At 46.0% G+C, this 17,187-nt stretch overlaps 1 protein-coding gene across 1 annotated transcript in view; it reads right to left on the reverse strand.

Annotated features, from left to right (window-relative positions):
* Nucleotides 1-17,187, reverse strand: part of LOC149472001 (solute carrier family 23 member 2-like) — a 194,677-nt gene that overhangs the window by 115,971 nt on the left and 61,519 nt on the right. The window contains exon 4 of the mRNA XM_089652729.1: nucleotides 10,723-10,904. Coding sequence (XP_089508855.1) covers nucleotides 10,723-10,904 — 182 coding nt within the window. The remainder of the gene's footprint in view (nucleotides 1-10,722; nucleotides 10,905-17,187) is intronic.

Here is a 17,187-nt window from a genome sequence, read left to right on the forward strand (position 1 = left end):
CAGTTGTGTTCAAAATAATAGCAGTGTGTTGAAAAAAGTGAATAAAGCTCAAAATCCTTCTTGTTCAAACATTTTTATTAACAAAAAACCATAATAACACAAACTAGGAGAATTCGGTAATGTACATTGGACATTGAAGTGGCAGTAGGACATAGAAAAAAATGGATGATGATCACATTACAAATGTCTATACTTTTCTAGCGGAAACAGGTAAATAAGAGTTGACAACAGATGACATTATTGTCCCAGCCAATCAGAGTAACGTCTCCCAAGTGCATTAAAGAAATAAGGGGAAGTTTGGATGGGGGTCAGACGGGGGTGGAAGGGAGGGAAGGGGAAGAGGAACAACAACGATGACTCCATGAGCATTCATCAAATTTACAGCAGACCCCATGTGTTGCCTGCAAAGGGCTATTGACAGTATCCTTGGCGCACAGCATACAAATCAAGGGAGGAGGAGTGATTCATCAAAGTTAGGCAGGAGGAAGCGCTCTACCCATGGGCTCCATATGCGCAAGAATTTAGGAATCTTGTCTAGAATTGTGGCTTCCACCTTTGCATGTATCATGGCTTGTGTTATTCTGGTTTTGACAGCTGCAACACTTAGGGTGGGGGATTTCCAGGATTTCGCTATAACCTGCTTAGCTGCCATCGTAACTTGCATAAGGAGCTTGAATTGCGAGTTGGAGATGCCAGGGGGGCACTGATTGAGTAGGGCTGTTGTTGGGTCAAGTCGTAGAGTGATAGTGCTAAGTGTAGATATCATGGTGAAAATTTCATCCCAAAAGACTCGGGCCACTGGGCATTCCCACCACATATGAAAGTGTGTTCCTGAATCCGTACAGCCTCTAAAACAGTTGGGCGAGTAATTAGGGGTAAATTTTGCGATTCTCGCTGGGACCAGGTACCAGCGGGTTAAAACTTTATAATTTGTTTCCAAAGCTACAATGTTCTGTGAAGATGATTTTGTGTTGGCCCAAATGTGATCCCAATCAGATGGGTTGAGTTTCTTACCTAAATCCACTTCCCACTTATGAGTATACCGAGGGGGGGACGTGGTAATCGAAGTAGTGAAGAGTGAATATAAGCAAGAGATAAGCCCACGTCTATGAGGGTCTTTGTAACACGCTCGTTCGAAGAGAGACATGGCATCTGGCTGATTGGTTGTTGTAGTGTAGGGGGCGTAAAAGTGTTGTAGCTGCAAGTATCGAAATATCTCAGAAACTGGGAGGCTATGCGTTTCCCGCAGCGAGGCAAAGGATTTAAACTTATTCCTCTGTAGGAAATGATGCATGCGGAGCAAATTAGCAGAGGACCAGGCTTTGAACAAAAGGGGTGTCTGCCAGGCCGGGGGAAAAGCTGGATTTCGTAGAAACAAGAGCAGGGGATTATGCAGTGATTGGAGGAGATATCGGGTTTTCAGTTTATCCCATAAGGATAAAAAGTGAAAAGTGATGGGGTTGGTTATAGAGCAGCGGTCTATAGGCCTCAACCAGAGTAAGTTAGCTGTAGATAAGGGGTCACATTCTATCGATTCAAGAGCAACCCATTGAGGGATTTCAAAGGTTGCATGATATTTAGGTAATTGGGCTAAATGCGCTGCTTGATAGTATTTGCTGATGTCGGGTAAGCCTAGACCACCATTGAGCTTAGGACGGTATAGGGTGGAGCGGGGTATACGAGGACGAGCATCGCCCCATACATTGAAAAAATGCGACGCTGCAGTGTGCGGAGGTAGTGAGGGGGGACTGGGACTGGGAGGACTCTAAATAAATATAGAATTTTTGGGAGGATTGACATCTTGATAACTGCTATTCTGCCTAGCCTTGCGAGGGGTAGGGAAGACCATTTGGTCAAAAGGGCAGAAAGATGGTTTAGCATCGGAAGATAGTTAGCTGCGTAAAGGTCTGATAACTTAGGGGTCAGTTTGATTCCCAAAAAAGGGATATGACACTGTGACCAAGGGAATGGTAAAATCTGCTTTAGATGCGTCAACTCTGAAGGGGGGAGAGAGATGTTGAGTGCTGTCGATTTATTAGGGTTTATTTTTAAACCAGAGAGCGAGCCAAACGCCTCGAGAAGCCGGAGAAGGGAAGGAGAGGAAGTCAATGTAGATGTGAGAAAGAGTAAGACGTCATCCGCAAAGAGACATAACTTATGATGCGTGCCTCCTATCTCGAGTCTCCTGAGCTCTGATTAAGAGGGCCAGAGGCTCTATAGCCAGGGCAAAGAGCAAAGGGGACAGAAGACAGCCCTGTCTCGTGCCTCTGGAGATCGGGAACTGAGCTGACCTGTGGCCCAGATACCTAATTCTGGCCGAGGGCTCTCGATACAGCGAGAAAATCCAAGTTAAAAAGTGCGGGCCAAAACCCCAACGATGCAATATATAGCTGAGGTATGGCCATGAGACTATCAAATGCTTTCCGGATATCTAGGGACAGGAAACAGGCGGGAATATTGCGAGACCTGGCTAAATTAGCTAAAAGAGATGCACGTCTGATGTTATCTCCTGCTTGCCTAGGTGGGATAAAGCCGACTTGGTCGTTATGAATTAGAGAGCCAATATACAGGTTAAGACGTGAAGAGAGGATTTTGGCTAACAGTTTGATGTCAATGTTGAGGAGAGAGATTGGCCTATAATTGGACCACTGCGTGTCGTCAGAATTCGGCTTTGGAATCATTGAAATGTTCGCTTGCACTGTTTCATGGTTAAAGGTGTGGCCAAACAGTAAAGCGTTAAAAGCATTAGTGAGGATAGGTGTAATGAGATGAGCAAATTTTTTATAATAAGTGGCTGAGAAGCCATCTGGTCCTGGGCGTTTACGTAGCTTTAGGTTTTTAATTGCATCTAAAGTTTCGGCTTGGGAGATGGGTCGCTCAAGTGCCACTAACTGGCACTATGAAAGTTTCGGGAAGGAAATGGAAGTTAGAAGGGCATCAGCTTGTGCGGGGTCAAAAGGTGTGGAAGAGGAATAAAGCTGTGACAGGTGTTTATGGAAAGTCTGTAGAATGTGTTCTGGGTTACTAGTGAGGTTACCAGAAGAGGTGCGTATCCGGATAGGTCTAGTGAGCTGGTCGAGCTTGCGAAGTGAGAGGGCCAGGAATGTATTGGGTTTATTCGCCCTAGTGTAATATTTGTGCCTAGATCTATGGAGTGAGAGTTCCGCTTGATCCGTGAGAAAGAGATCTAGAGCCAATCTAGATCGCTCCAGGGCCTCACGGTTGGCAGGCGTAGGAGCTGTCTGGAAGGCTTGATGAGAACAAGCATATGTTTGCTCCAGTGAGAGACGTTGTTGTCTTTTGCTTTTATTTAAGAAGGATGCTTTGCTAATGCAAAACCCTCGCAATACCGGTTTATGTGCTTCCCATAACAGGAGAGGAGAAATATCAGGCGTTTGGTTAAGAGAGAAATAGTCTTTAAGGGCTGCTTCGGTTTCTAGACAGTGAGCTGGGTTTGCAAGCAGGTTATCGTTAATAATCCAAGAGGGTTCAGCGGGGGATGGGGCTAACAAGGTCATAGCCGTGAATACGGCGCAATAGTCAGACCAGGGGATTGGAATTATTTCAGAAGTCAGGAGCCGGGGGGTAGAGGCAGTGGTAATGAAAATATGATCTATCCTGGAGAATGACTGGTGGGGATGAGAATAAAAGGTGTATTGGCGTTTGGCCGGGTTAAGTTCCCGCCATGTATCTATCAAAGAATAACGGTGTAGTATGGCTTGGAAAGTTTGTTTAAAGGTAGGGACTGGGGATGGTTGAGGGGATTTATCGAGAAAGGGATATATTACACTGTTAGAGTCTCCGCTAACAATTAAAGTTCCGCGCTTATGGTGGTCTATAACCGAGAGTATGTGGGAAAGGAATGGTAAAGGGTCTTGGTTTGGGGCATAGTATGCAACAATGGTGACATCTACGTCAAGGAGTTGCCCTACTAACAGGAGGTAACGACCCTCCGGGTCTTTGATTTTGGTGCATAGCGTGAAAGGTGTTGTGCGATGAAAGGCAATCAGTACCCCCCTGCGTTTGGTGGTGGCTGAAGCTGTATAGACCTGAGGATATCGAGGGCCCAAAAACTTAGGAGTGGAGTTGGGAGTGAAGTGTGTTTCCTGTAGACAGACCACATGAGCTTTAAGTGTAGCAAAGGTTCGGAAAGCCTTATTACGTTTCTGTGGAATATTGAGGCCCTGTACATTCAGGGTAAGGATATTTAACGAGCCCATGGGGAAAGTGCATAGTGGTTAGGATAGCATGTCACTACCTCCCGGGGTAGAGCCTGACGGTTACTGTAGGAGATGAGAACGTAATGGAGTGTGTTGTGCAGAGTCATGGAGTCATGTTGGAGGGAAGGAGGAGGGGTACGGTATGAGAGAGGTAACAGGAAAGAAGGGGTGTAAGGGGCCATTTAAGGCCTAAAAGGTGGGCTCCCAAGGACACCCTAAATCAGGGTGGGCTAGGGAACAATAGTAGCCCAAGTGTTATCAAATAACCAATAACACAGGGGCTAGGTTGGAGTGCGCAGGTACACGGTCCGTGAGGATGACAGCAACTTGATTGATAAATGGTGGCGTGGTCCCGGTAGAAAAAACAGGTGTGTAAAGAAAACACATTCAAGAATATCATGGTATCCCAGACCTAGACGGCATTAGCAGAACTAGTGAGACATCACGGGGGACGGGGTGTAGCATCGCATGCCCGTTAAAGCCTAGGCTCCCAAATATAAACTAAACTAAACTAAAATGGAGCCCGGGGGGGGGGGTGCAGAACAATCCCCAGGTTGTGGAGCAACCAAAATTTAACAGGTAGAGGGAGAAAGGATATCAGCGGTGGTAACCGCAGTGACAGTCAAAAGAGTACACCGTTTGGTGTGTGTGGCCAAAAAAAAAAAAGTGGGAAAAAGAAGGACAAACTTGGGACATACTGTAGTTCAGTCCATTGTATCTTGTGAAGATAGACGCGGAGATGAAAAACGTCCACGTTTGTGGAGGTTGAGTGGGCCTTCAGTAGCACGCGCGGGGAAGGACTTCCGCGGCGAGCAGGATGTGGACCTCCGCTTGGCGCTTTCTGAAGGCGTCGCTGGGGGATGTAGTTGTAAGATCCGCAAGGTGTCTAGTAGGTCTTCTGGAGTCTTGCAGGTGTAATCTTGAGACTGGTATCGGAAGCGCACTGCGAAAGGGAAGCTCCACCTATATTGTATGGCGTGTTGTTGAAGTACTTGTAGGTGAGGTTTCAAAGCCCTGTGCTTGGAGATAGTTGAGGGACATAGGTCTTGGAATAGTTGGTAGGTATGACCCTGGAACTGTAAAGATTCTGCGTTACGGGCAGCTTGTAGGAGTTTCTCTTTGGTGCGGAAAAAGTGGAGCTTGGCAATAATGTCACGTGGCGGACCGTCCGTGCGTCGCGGTGCTAATCCCCTGTGTACTCTATCCAATTCTAATCTTTTGATTGGGATAGCTGGGGCACGCTCTTGGAACAGAGCTGTTACCGTTGATTGGACATCGACGATCGTTTCCGGAAGGCCACGGATACGCAGGTTTGAGCGCCGTGCCCGGTTTTCAAAGTCCTTTAGTCATGTCACTAGTGTTGCATTTTCGTCACGCAGGAGATCAAGGTCATCCGTTTGTGTATGAAGCGAGGCATCAAGACCATCTACCCTCTGTTTTAGGTCCGCAGTACGTTGTCCTAGTTCACGGATTTCCCTAGATAGTGTGGCAGTGATGCGGTCCGAGGTCTGCTTCAAAGCTTTGTGTAGCATTTTTTTGAAGCGTGACAGTAGGTCAGGGGGCGTAAGGTCAGGCGTCAGGGCTTGTGCAGAGATGTCCGTTTCAGTGTCAGACTCACCCTCAGATGTGCAGGGATGGCTGGGCTGCGGATCTTGTAGGGCTGCATATGCCCCTGCAGCTTGCTTGCTTCCACGAGCTGGGGTGGCGGCCATCTTTGCGGAGGCCTTTGACAGGGCCTCCTTAATTGTTTTGGTTGGAGGGGGGACCTAGTGCCGGGGTGCCCCTTTAACCATTTTGCTGTTTGTAAGAAGGGGGGGCTGTTATGTAGATGTCAGCCCCCCTGCTCTCTCGTTCCCTCTCCTCTGCCTCAAGAAAGTGCAGGCATTAGTGGGCGGGCCTGTGTGCGGCTCAGTATGGGGACAGAGTCCCCTGTTGGATTTCTCCGACCAGCTGCGGCAAATCCGCCGTTGGTTAGGGCGAATCAAACCCTGGGTTAGGTGCCGCGGGGATCGGAGCCCCCTGAGCTGTATCGCGGGCCGGGTCCCGCTGCTCCACAGCGCTGTCACCCGACGGGGAGCCGGAGCCTCATCGGGACATGTCCGTCCCGCCGGCCGCGCATGCGCACTCCAGCTCAAAATCCTTCTAATAGCTTTTATTTCCATACACACAAATGCATTGGGAACACTATACATTCTATTCCAAATCAAAACATGAAGAAAAATATATCAAATTTGTGTTGTTCCTCTAAAAAAATTGAAGAAAAGTGAATATTAGACTGTTCAAAAAAAATAGCAGTGTTTGTATTCTTCTTTACAAACTCAAACATTCACTATATAAACTGAAAAATGTTTGAAGATTTTGCTTTCCTTTGAATCACTTAATGAATATTTAGTTGTATAAGCACTGTTTCTGAGAACTGCTGTACATCTGTGTTGCATGGAGTCAACCAACTTCTGGCACCTGTGAACAGGTATTCCAGCCCAGGATGATTGGATTACATTCCACAGTTCTTCTCTATTTCTTGGTTTTGCCTCAGAAACTGCATTTTTTATGTCACCCCACAAGTTCTATTGGATTAAGATCCGGGGATTGGGCTGGCCACTCCATAACGTCAATCTTGTTGGTCTGGAACCAAGATGTTGCACGTTTACTGGTGTGTTTGGGGTCGTTGTCTTGTTGGAACACCCATTTCAAGGGCATTTCCTCTTCAGCATAAGGCAGCATGACCTCTTCAAGTATTCAGATGTATTCAAACTGATCCATGATCCATGATCCCGGCCACTAGACCCAAAAAGAACAATCTTACTTTCATCAGTCCACAAAATGTTGCGCCATTTCTCTTTAGGCCAGTCAATCTGCTTGTCAGGAACCGACTGACAGAAGCCTCTAGCGCCCCACAGGCCGGAATTCCCCAAGGCGCTGAATCTAAGCCCCGACCTGCTTGTTCACCAGAGCCCCTGATGGTGGGGATGGACTTGGAGCAGGTCGAAACCAGGTCACGGCCCCTGGGTACAACCAGCTGTGGTAGAGGTACTTGCCAGTGGTATGTAGCGGGTGAGAGCCTGATGTGAAGAGGTGAATTAAGCATAGTCAGACAGGCGGGGTCAGTAACGGTGGAGGCAGAACGGTACAGAGCGGCAGGCAGTGGGATAAACGGGTCACAGGCCAGGTTCAGTAACAGGAGGTCAATATGTTCAGGAGCAAACAGAAGAATGGTCAGACAAGCCAGGAATCAGAGCAGGAGATGGTCAACGGATCAGGGTCAGGCAGGGTCGGCAACAAGCAATCTCTCAGGATACAACAGGATAACAGGAGTAAGACCATACGGCACTTGAGCATTGCAAGAGCCGGTTTTAAATAGAGCGCCCTGCTCTGTCATTGGTGACAAGCGCGCGCCTGTGCGCGCGAGTGCGCATGCGCGGCCGCAACTGCCGCCACGGGCGCCCAGGTCTTAGCGCCCGCGTGTTACTGTGTCTTGGCAATCTGCGCATGCACAGACCTATGCGCCGTGGCGAACCCTGACAGTGCTCTTTGGCAATTTGTAACCTCTTCAGCACATGTCTTTTTTTCAACAGTGGGACTTTGCGGGGGCTTCTTGCAGATAGCTTGGCTTCACATAGGCATCTTCTAATTGTAACAGTACTCACAGGTAACTTTAGACCTTCTTTGATCTTCCTGGAGCTGATTGTTGGCTGAGTCTTTGCCATTTTGGCTATTCTTCTATCCACTCAAATGGTAGTTTTTCGCTTTCTTCCACATCTTTCAGGTTTTGGTTGCCATTTTAAAGCATTTGTGATCATTTTAGCTGAGCAGCCTATCATTTTCTGCACTTCTTTATATGTTTTCCCCTCTCCAATCAACTTTTTAATCAAGGTACGCTGTTCTTCTGAACAATGCCTGGAACGACCCATTTTCCTCAGAATTTCAGAGAGAAATGCACTGTAACCAGCATGTACAACATTTGCTGCCTTCCTTCCTTAAATAAGGGCAATAATTGCCACCTGTTTTTCAAAGAATGAATGACCACACTAATAAAACTACACACTGCTATTATTTTGAACATGCCCCTTTCAATTAGTGATTCAAATACACAGAATCAGCAGCATGCATGTCATGACTGTTGGGACTGTTGGATTTCTATTACTCTACTACACATGCTAGTAAATTATTTGCCATGTAGAAATATTATTTCTACCAAAAACAGTGATTGATCAGGTTAGTGGCTATTATTTTGAACACAACTGTATTATACTTACCTGCTCTGTGCAATGATTTTGGTCCCCGCCAGTGGTCCTGGCTCCTGCCACTTGCCAATTGCCCCCAATAGCAAGCATCTTGCTATGGGGGCAATCAAGCAGGCTAATTAGTTTTCAATAGAGTGGTGAGTGGCTATAATTCTTGCCATGGTGTAATTGCAATCTGTGTCCCTATTTGTTCTGGTGACCTCTGTTAAAGCGCATCTAGATTTGCTACTGCTTTTAACACCACCCTATCCACAGATTGACAATGTTGTTGTCCAACACTGCTCTGTAGCTACCTAATCCAGAGTGTAGCAACTCTGAGACAGGGAGTGTTTTATTGGCCGGATCACCAAATGAAAATAAAGGGGGGAAAAAAGCCTAAAAAAACAACTTGACCATCCCCATTTAGGAATTGGTGAGCCACAACATATTAACCATTAGCCGCCCGGCCAATGGCCATTTGGCGGCTTCAGATGTGTATCTTCATTCCGGGTGCACGCCATTTGGCGTGCTCCCGCACATGCGCCGTTTGCGCTAGTGCAGAGCGGCGCAGCAGTGCGATCTGTCATCGGCCGTGCACCTCGGACACGGCCGATGACAGATCCGAGTACCGGCTCCCGTTGCTGGTACCATGTGACCTGCTGTGACCAATCACAGCAGGTCACATGACAGTTGTATACAATGGATGGCTTCATTCATGATGCCATCCATTGTATACTAGTGCCTAGCTGTGAATGGTCACAGCTAATCACATGCACATGTCATGTGATTAGCTGTGACCATATCACAGCTAAGCACAAAAAAAAAAAAAAAAAAGCTGAATGAATCGATTTCATTCTGGTAAATGCTTGCTTATAGCAAAGTAATTCTTTGCTATAAGCAAATTGTGTAAAAAAAAAAAAAAAAAAAAAAAAATACTGATCACTTCCCCAAAGTAGTACAATGTTACTATGGTAACATTGTACTATTTTGGTCATAGTAAAATATGAAAAAAAACTTAACAAAATTAAAAAAAATGTAATAAAAAATTAAATATAATAAAAAAATAAAAAAAAATAAAAAAAAAAAATATATATTTTTTTTTCATACTGTCACCAGTTAGCGTCCCTGTTCACCGCCATGCCAGTTATATGATGACGCTGTACTGCACTGGTGACAGTATGTAAAAAAAAAAATTGTGAAAATAATTTTTTTCATTTTTTCATTTTCCGAAAAATTATGACAAAAAAATACAACTTCAAAAAACTCGCCATTCCTCTTATGAAGTACGTCGGACTGTCTACTCTGCAAAAAGGGGTCATTTGGGGATATCTGTACTATTCTGACATTCTTGGACCTCAAGAAATTAGATTGGCCGTCAGTACTTCAGGTTTGATCAATTTTCAGATCTATACCATAGTTTGTGAACTCTATAACTTTCCTAAAAACTAAAAAATACATCCTAATTTGGGTTATTTTCACCAAAGACATGTAGCAGAATACATCTCGGCCTAAATTTATGAAGAACAATTATTTATTTGTAAACTTTTATAACAGAAACAAAGAAAAATGTGGTTTTTTTTCTAAATTTTTGGTCTTTTTTTGTTAATTTAGCAAAAAATAAAAACCCCAGTGGTGATTAAATACCACCAAAAGAAAGCTCTAGTTGTGTGAAGAAAATGATAAAATTTTAGTTTGGGTACAGTGTTGTATGACCGCGCAATTGTCATTCAAAGTGTGAGAGCGCTGAAACCTGAAAAATGGCCTGGGCAGGAAGGTGTAAAATTGCACGATATTGAAACGGTTAAACTTTTGTTTTGGGGCTTGGGTATGATTTAATCTGACCTATACTCAAATTCTGATGGGCACCTGTTCTGCCAAACCTGAGCCTTTAAACCAATAAAATACATTAAATACTTGTCTTTTCTAAATACAAGAGTGCTCAATGCTCCTTCTGGTGCCAGTCATTTGACCAAATGGCACAGCTTTTGTCATTTGGCTGATGCAGAAAAAGGTTAGGGGACTTGTGTTCCAATATCATCAGCCCATCAGTGATTTTGTTTGAGTTATCAGCCTTCTGTTCAGCTTACAGTAGATCACATTATTAATGCTCCTACATTTGACCATGTTAATGGTACCAGAGGAAGCTTGGGGCATTGGGATGGCTTATCATAGATAGATAGATAGATAGATAGATAGATAGATAGATAGATACTGCAACACACCAAGACTACATGCAATACTTTAAGTCTTCACATAGTGATATTTCAGTAATAACTTACAATGCGGCAATGCCCCAGTGTGCACCACATTTTTTTCCTGCTTCCTGAAACAAAGAAAGCCCTATAAGTGTTATGGTTGGTGTAATAGATAAGGGTCCAATAAACTTCAGTAAAAGTCCAATCAGTCCTGTAAATCCCAGCAACAATTGCAAGATAGAAGCCACAATAATTGCACCTTGAATCTAAAAAAACAAAAAAAAACAAAGAAAATTGGTATATATTTTTACAATGCATCTCTTAACCTGAACACTGTATAATTTCACATTTCAAGTTCAACTATATAATTACATAAGACATACAGTATCCTTTTGACAGTAACAGCAGGAAAGGAATTATAGTGTAACCATTTATTTTCTGTTCCTGTTCTATATGATTAGATCTATTAAAAAGTGTTGAGTGTGTTCTACAGCAAGTATGTTCTACAACGTAAAATATTAAGCTACAAATTCAAATTTATTTTCTTGTTCAGCTTTTGATTACTTTTGTTTTTATAGTTAAAGTGGGACTTCAATCAGAAAATTAAGTCCTGCTAGATTACTTCAGGCCCTCTTGCAGGTATAGCTACTATGTAACACATTACTAATAAGCGTCTATACTGTTTAAAATCCAGTAATACAGTAATGTCTCACCCTGCTCTGCACATGCTCAGTTGCTCTCTATTTTTAGGCACCGCCAAATTTGTAGAGGCCGATCTGCTGACAGTCTTAAAGCAAAATTAAACCCTCCTATACTTTACAGCCAAGGAAGCTGCTTCTATTTAATCTGCAACTGCTATGGTGCTGCACATGTGGTCAGTTAGAACACCAGCCATTTGATGGTTTGATAGTTTGAGAACCCATGCAAATGTGACATTTAACAATCCCAGCATTCCAGCAATGTAACTGTTTTTTGAAACCATTAAATTGATGGGTTTAGTTCCACTTTATAATTTACTGCTGATGATTTACAAGCTGTTGGTGTCAACAACATGGCAGCATCCAGCAAGTAGAAACAGATACAATGCTGGAGGCAATTTACAGCACACACTAATTTTGGTAGCATAATTATTGATGTGGAATGTATGTTCCTTGCTAAAGAACATTATTTTTATCTAGCTTTTATCTAGGTATGGGTAAAAATCTGCTTGAGATTTTTTTTTTTTTTAATTTTTTGCAACATAAAAAAATTTGAAGATAGTATACATTGCATAGTACCAAAATAATACATTTCATGGTGGTAGACTTATAGGAATTGTCAGAACAGCACTTGATTTCAAAATATCTACTGAATTATACGGCTTTGGCTGTATCAACCTTTTGCACCTTTTTCTATAAACTAGCACAAGAAATTTTGCAGTATGCTATGAATGTAAGATGTGATTTTCCACTAAAGACTAGCTGAAACCACATCTGAAAGGTTTTACTCATGTGCTCAGTTGAAAAAAGAACCCAAGATGCTCATGTTTATTGAATTTATATAAATAATAGCCTAATCGCCTAAATTGCTATGTCAACATATAAATGTTCTTTTAACAACATTAAAACTTCAACATAGTTCTGATAACCAATAACAATCAACCTAAAACTGCTTTGTACCAGCAGTACGCAATGGAGATGCTAAGGAATGTAAATGTAAAGTCTCAGTTTTCCTGCATGTCTACCATTAGGTCGAAGGGTGATGGAAGCACGTCTGTTATGACTTACACCATCTTTTCTTTTGCTGTTTTACCAAGAAACTATGTTCAGCTAGTCTACAGAAAATTCTGGGTCATTGTATCATATATTTTCCTTCAACACTCTGGAGATGTTTCAGCTGTTTTGTACTGCCACACTTCTACCCCTGTGGACTTGCTAGCTTTAGGCTTCATTCACACTGGACATTTTGCAATCTATCCTAGATGCCTTTCCTCCTGCTAGCAGCATTTAGTAGAAGAAAAACTATTGATGCTTGCAAATGTGTGCAACGTGTTTAACCACTTTCCTACTGGGCACTTTTACCCCCTTCCTGTCCAGGCCAATTTTCAGCTTTCAACGCTGTTGCACTTTGAATGACAATTGTGCAGTCATGCAACCCTGTACCCAAACAAAAGTTTTAGCATTTGTTTTTGACAGATAGAGCTTCTTTTGGTGGTATTTAATCACCTTTGGGTTTGCTTTTTTTTGATAAACAAACTAAAAAAGACTGAAAATTTTGAAAAAAAAAGTTTTTTCTTTGTTTCTGTTATAACATTTTGTAACTAAGTAATTTTTCTCCTTCACTAATGTGCGCTAATGAGGCTGCAGTGATGGGCACTGATAAGTGGCACTGATGGGCATTGATAGGCATGACTGGTGGACATTGCCAGGCATCAATGATGGACACTGAAAGGCAGCACTCATATATGGCACTGATAGCCAGCACTGATTGGAACTGTTAGGCGGCACTGACGGGCACTGATAGGTGACACTGACAACACTGATAGGCGGCACTGACTGGCACTGATAGACTGCCCTGATTGGTGGCACTGATTGGCACTGATAGGTGGCACTGACTGGCACTGATATGCAGAACTGACTGGCACTGATCATTGGTACTGAAAGACAGCTCTGATGGGAACTGATATGTAGCATTGATGTGCACTGATATGTGGCATTGATGTGCATTGATGGGCCCTGGTATGTGGCATTGATGGGCACTGACAGATGGCAATGATGGGGCTACACTGAATCAGGGCACTGATGATCAGTGCCCTAATGATCGGTGTACATGTCCCCTCTGAGAAATGCTGCTTACTGGCTCTCCTTTCCTTGCGCACTGTCAGCGTGAGGAGAGGACTATTGATAACCGGCATTTCCTATTTACATGCAACACAGCTGATCATGTGATAGCGCCTATGTCGGTTCTTTATTGCGATCGGTGATCCACTGTGTTCCAGGGACACAATGCACCATCAATCGCCACGCTGCATGCCCCCCGTGGGCGTGCATGCGCAGCTAGAGTGGGAGGACATCATATGACGTCTTCCCAGAATGAGATAACTACCGCCCTCCCATCATTTTCTTATATAGCGGGCGGGAGGGAGGCTGTTAAGCGTTAATTCATTCCATTGGTCATAATAATTAGAGATGAGCGAAGTATTCAAAAATTCGATTCGACTGATTCGGCGAATTCGTAGAAAAATTTCGATTCGAGTCGAATATATTCGCTGTGAATTTAACTTAAAAAAGGGTGTTTCTAGGCTTCAGAGAGACTTAATATTAGTGCTGAACACTGTACCTTTAATTTAAATGCCCTTGGAGTCTGCTGGGGAAGAGAAATAATACTGTCAGGCAGTATGACATGCAGATGAGTGCCGTCGATCTTAGAATCACCGCACACTTCACTCATTTGGGCAGTCACGGGGCCAAAACCAGAGTGTGGAGCCACAGTGTGGCGGTGGAGGCAGCAGCAATGGGAGGCCATACAGCACCCTATGACAAAAATGGAAACCACTAGCAGTGTGAGGAGACCTGAAAGTGGCACATGGCAGAGTGTGGCGATAGAGACAGCAGCAATGGGAGGCCGTACAGGGACCCATGACACACTCTGGACCTGGCAGCAGCATGAGGAGGCGGTACAGGGGCCCATGGCAGATTACGGGCCTGGCAGCAGCATGAGGAGTCGGTACGGGGGCCCATGGCAGATTACAGGCCTGGCAGCAGCAATGGGAGGCCGTACAGGGACCCATGACACAATCTGGACGTGGCAGCAGCATGGGGAGGCGGTACAGGGGCCCATGACAGATTACGGGCCTGGCAGCAGCATTTGGAGTCGGTACGGGGGCCCATGACACACTCTGGACCTGGCAGCAGCATGAGGAGGCGGTACAGGGGCGCATGACAGATTACGAGCCTGGCAGCAGCAACTTGGACAGGCGGACGTTCAGTTTCTGCACCGTCTGGTGCGTGCTCGCAAACTGTTGTCTCTTGGAAACGGATTCCAAGAAAGACTGCTGACGGAATCCGTGAAGAGGAGTAGCAGGAGAAGGAGCATCTGAACGAGCGGAATATGCCAACAAGCGACAACAGGGGCCCATGGCAGATTAGGGGCCTGGCAGCAGCTATGGGAGGCCCGTAATCTGCCAGCACCCTATGTCAAAAAATTCTACACACCAGCAGTGTGTGAGACCTGAAAGTGGCACATGGCAGAGTGTGGCGATGGAGACAGCAGCAATGGGAGGCCGTACAGGGACCCATGAGAGACTCTGGACTTGGCAGCAGCATGAGGAGGCGGTATAGGGGCCCATGGCAGATTAGGGGCCTGGCAGCAGCTATGGGAGGCCCGTAATCTGCCAGCACCCTATGACAAAAAATGGAACACACCAGCAGTGTGAGGAGACCTGAAAGTGGCACATGTTTGGGGCATGATTCATGGCGGATTTAGTCAGTTGTGTCAGGAACTGGTGGTTTGAAATCCAGACTAATCCACGCCTGATTCATTTTCACAAACGTCAGTCTCTCCACACTTTGGGTGGACAGTCGTGTCCTCCGCGGAGTTGCAATACCTCCTGCCGCACTAAACACGCGCTCCGATGCCACGCTACTGGCCGGGCATGACAGCCTTTCAAGGGCAAATTCAGCTAGTTGGGGCCAAAGGTCAAGTTTCGTTGCCCAGTAGTCAAGGGGATTGTCTACCTCGGTTGGCAGGGTGCTGTCCAAGTAGGCCTAAGCCTGTTGTTTGAGGTCCTGCTCCAGGTCCACCTGATGCTGCTGCTGCTGCTGCTGCTGCTGCGGCTGGTTAGTAGTTTCCTCACTGCGCTGGTGAAGAAAGCTACTCATCATCGACTGCAGACTGAGGCAGCCGCTGCTGGTGGAGCTGCCACTGCTCCTACCACCCCACCCCTCCCCTGCTGCCATGGCAGCGGAACGCGAGCGCACAGGGCCCACAGTGTCTGAGGATGGACGTTGGCGCAGACAGGCAGAGACCAGCTGACTACATAGGTGGTTTTTATAGTACGTTATTTTGGCCTCCCTCTCAGCAGGTGTGAAAAAGGCCACCATTTTTGAACGGTAGCGAGGGTCCAACAAGGTGGACAGCCAAAAGTCATCCCTCTGTCTGATGGTTATTATTCGGCTGTCGCTACGCAAGCAAGCGAGCATGCTATGGGCCATTTGTGCCAAGGAATGCGAGGGACTCCCTGCCTCCATCTCCACAGCATACTGCCACGGTGCGTCTGGGTCCTCTGTCTCCTCCTCCTCCTCCTCCTCTACCAGATGCTCCTGCTCCTCCACTCCTGTCCGCTGAGTGGAAAAACCACCCATTTCACTCAATAATTCCTGAGCACCAATGTCCTCCTCTACCTCCTCCTCTTCTTCCTGTCCTGCCCCCACAGGGGTCATGTGGCGTTGAGATCTGTGCGCCACGTCTACCGCACCCTGACCAGCCATTGTTAACAGCATTTGTTCCAGGACGTGCAACAGAGGAATGACGTCGTTCATCCCATAGTCCTGCCGACTCACGAATAGCGTGGCCTCCTCAAAGGACCTGAGCAAGCGCAGGTGTCACGCATGAGCTGCCAATGGCTGACATCTAAGTTACACAGGGAGTACCTTTATCCGCTTTTAACATCAGGAAATCGGTGATGGCCTTTCGCTGTTCGTAAAGGCGGTCTAACATATGTAGGGTTGAATTCCACCTTGTTGCAACGTCACAGCATGAGGAGTCGGTACGGGGGCCCATGGCAGATTACGTGCCTGGCAGCAGCAATGGGAGGCCCGTAATCTGCCAGCACCCTATGTCAAAAAATTCAACACACCAGCAGTGTGAGGAGACCTGAAAGTGGCACATGGCAGAGTGTGGCTATGGAGACAGCAGCAATAGGAGGCCGTACAGGGACCCATGACACACTCTGGACTTGGCAGCAGCATGAGGAGGTGGTATAGGGGCCCATGGCAGATTAGGGGCCTGGCAGCAGCAATGGGAGGCCCGTAATCTGCCAGCACCCTATGTCAAAAAATTCTACACACCAGCAGTGTGAGGAGACCTGAAAGTGGCACATGGCAGAGTGTGGCGATGGAGACAGCAGCAATGGGAGGCCGTACAGGGACCCATGACAGACTCTGGACCTGGCAGCAGCATGAGGAGGCGGTATATAGGGGCCTATGGCAGATTAGGGGCCTGGCAGCAGCTATGGGAGGCCCGTAATCTGCCAGCACCCTATGTCAAAAAATTCTACACACCAGCAGTGTGTGAGGAGACCTGAAAGTGGCACATGGCAGAGTGTGGCGATGGAGACAGCAGCAATGGGAGGCCGTACAGGGACCCATGAGAGACTCTGGACCTGGCAGCAGCATGAGGAAGCGGTATATAGGGGCCTATGGCAGATTAGGGGCCTGGCAGCAGCTATGGGAGGCCCATAATCTGCCAGCACCCTATGTCAAAAAATTCAACACACCAGCAGTGTGAGGAGACCTGAAAGTGGCACATGGCATGAGACACTGTGGACCTGGCAGCAGCATGAGGAGGCGG

Source organism: Staurois parvus, unplaced genomic scaffold (assembly GCF_062004578.1).
Source record: "Staurois parvus isolate SC_StPar_1 unplaced genomic scaffold, SC_StPar_1.0 ptg000025l, whole genome shotgun sequence".
Lineage (NCBI taxonomy): Eukaryota > Metazoa > Chordata > Amphibia > Anura > Ranidae > Staurois > Staurois parvus.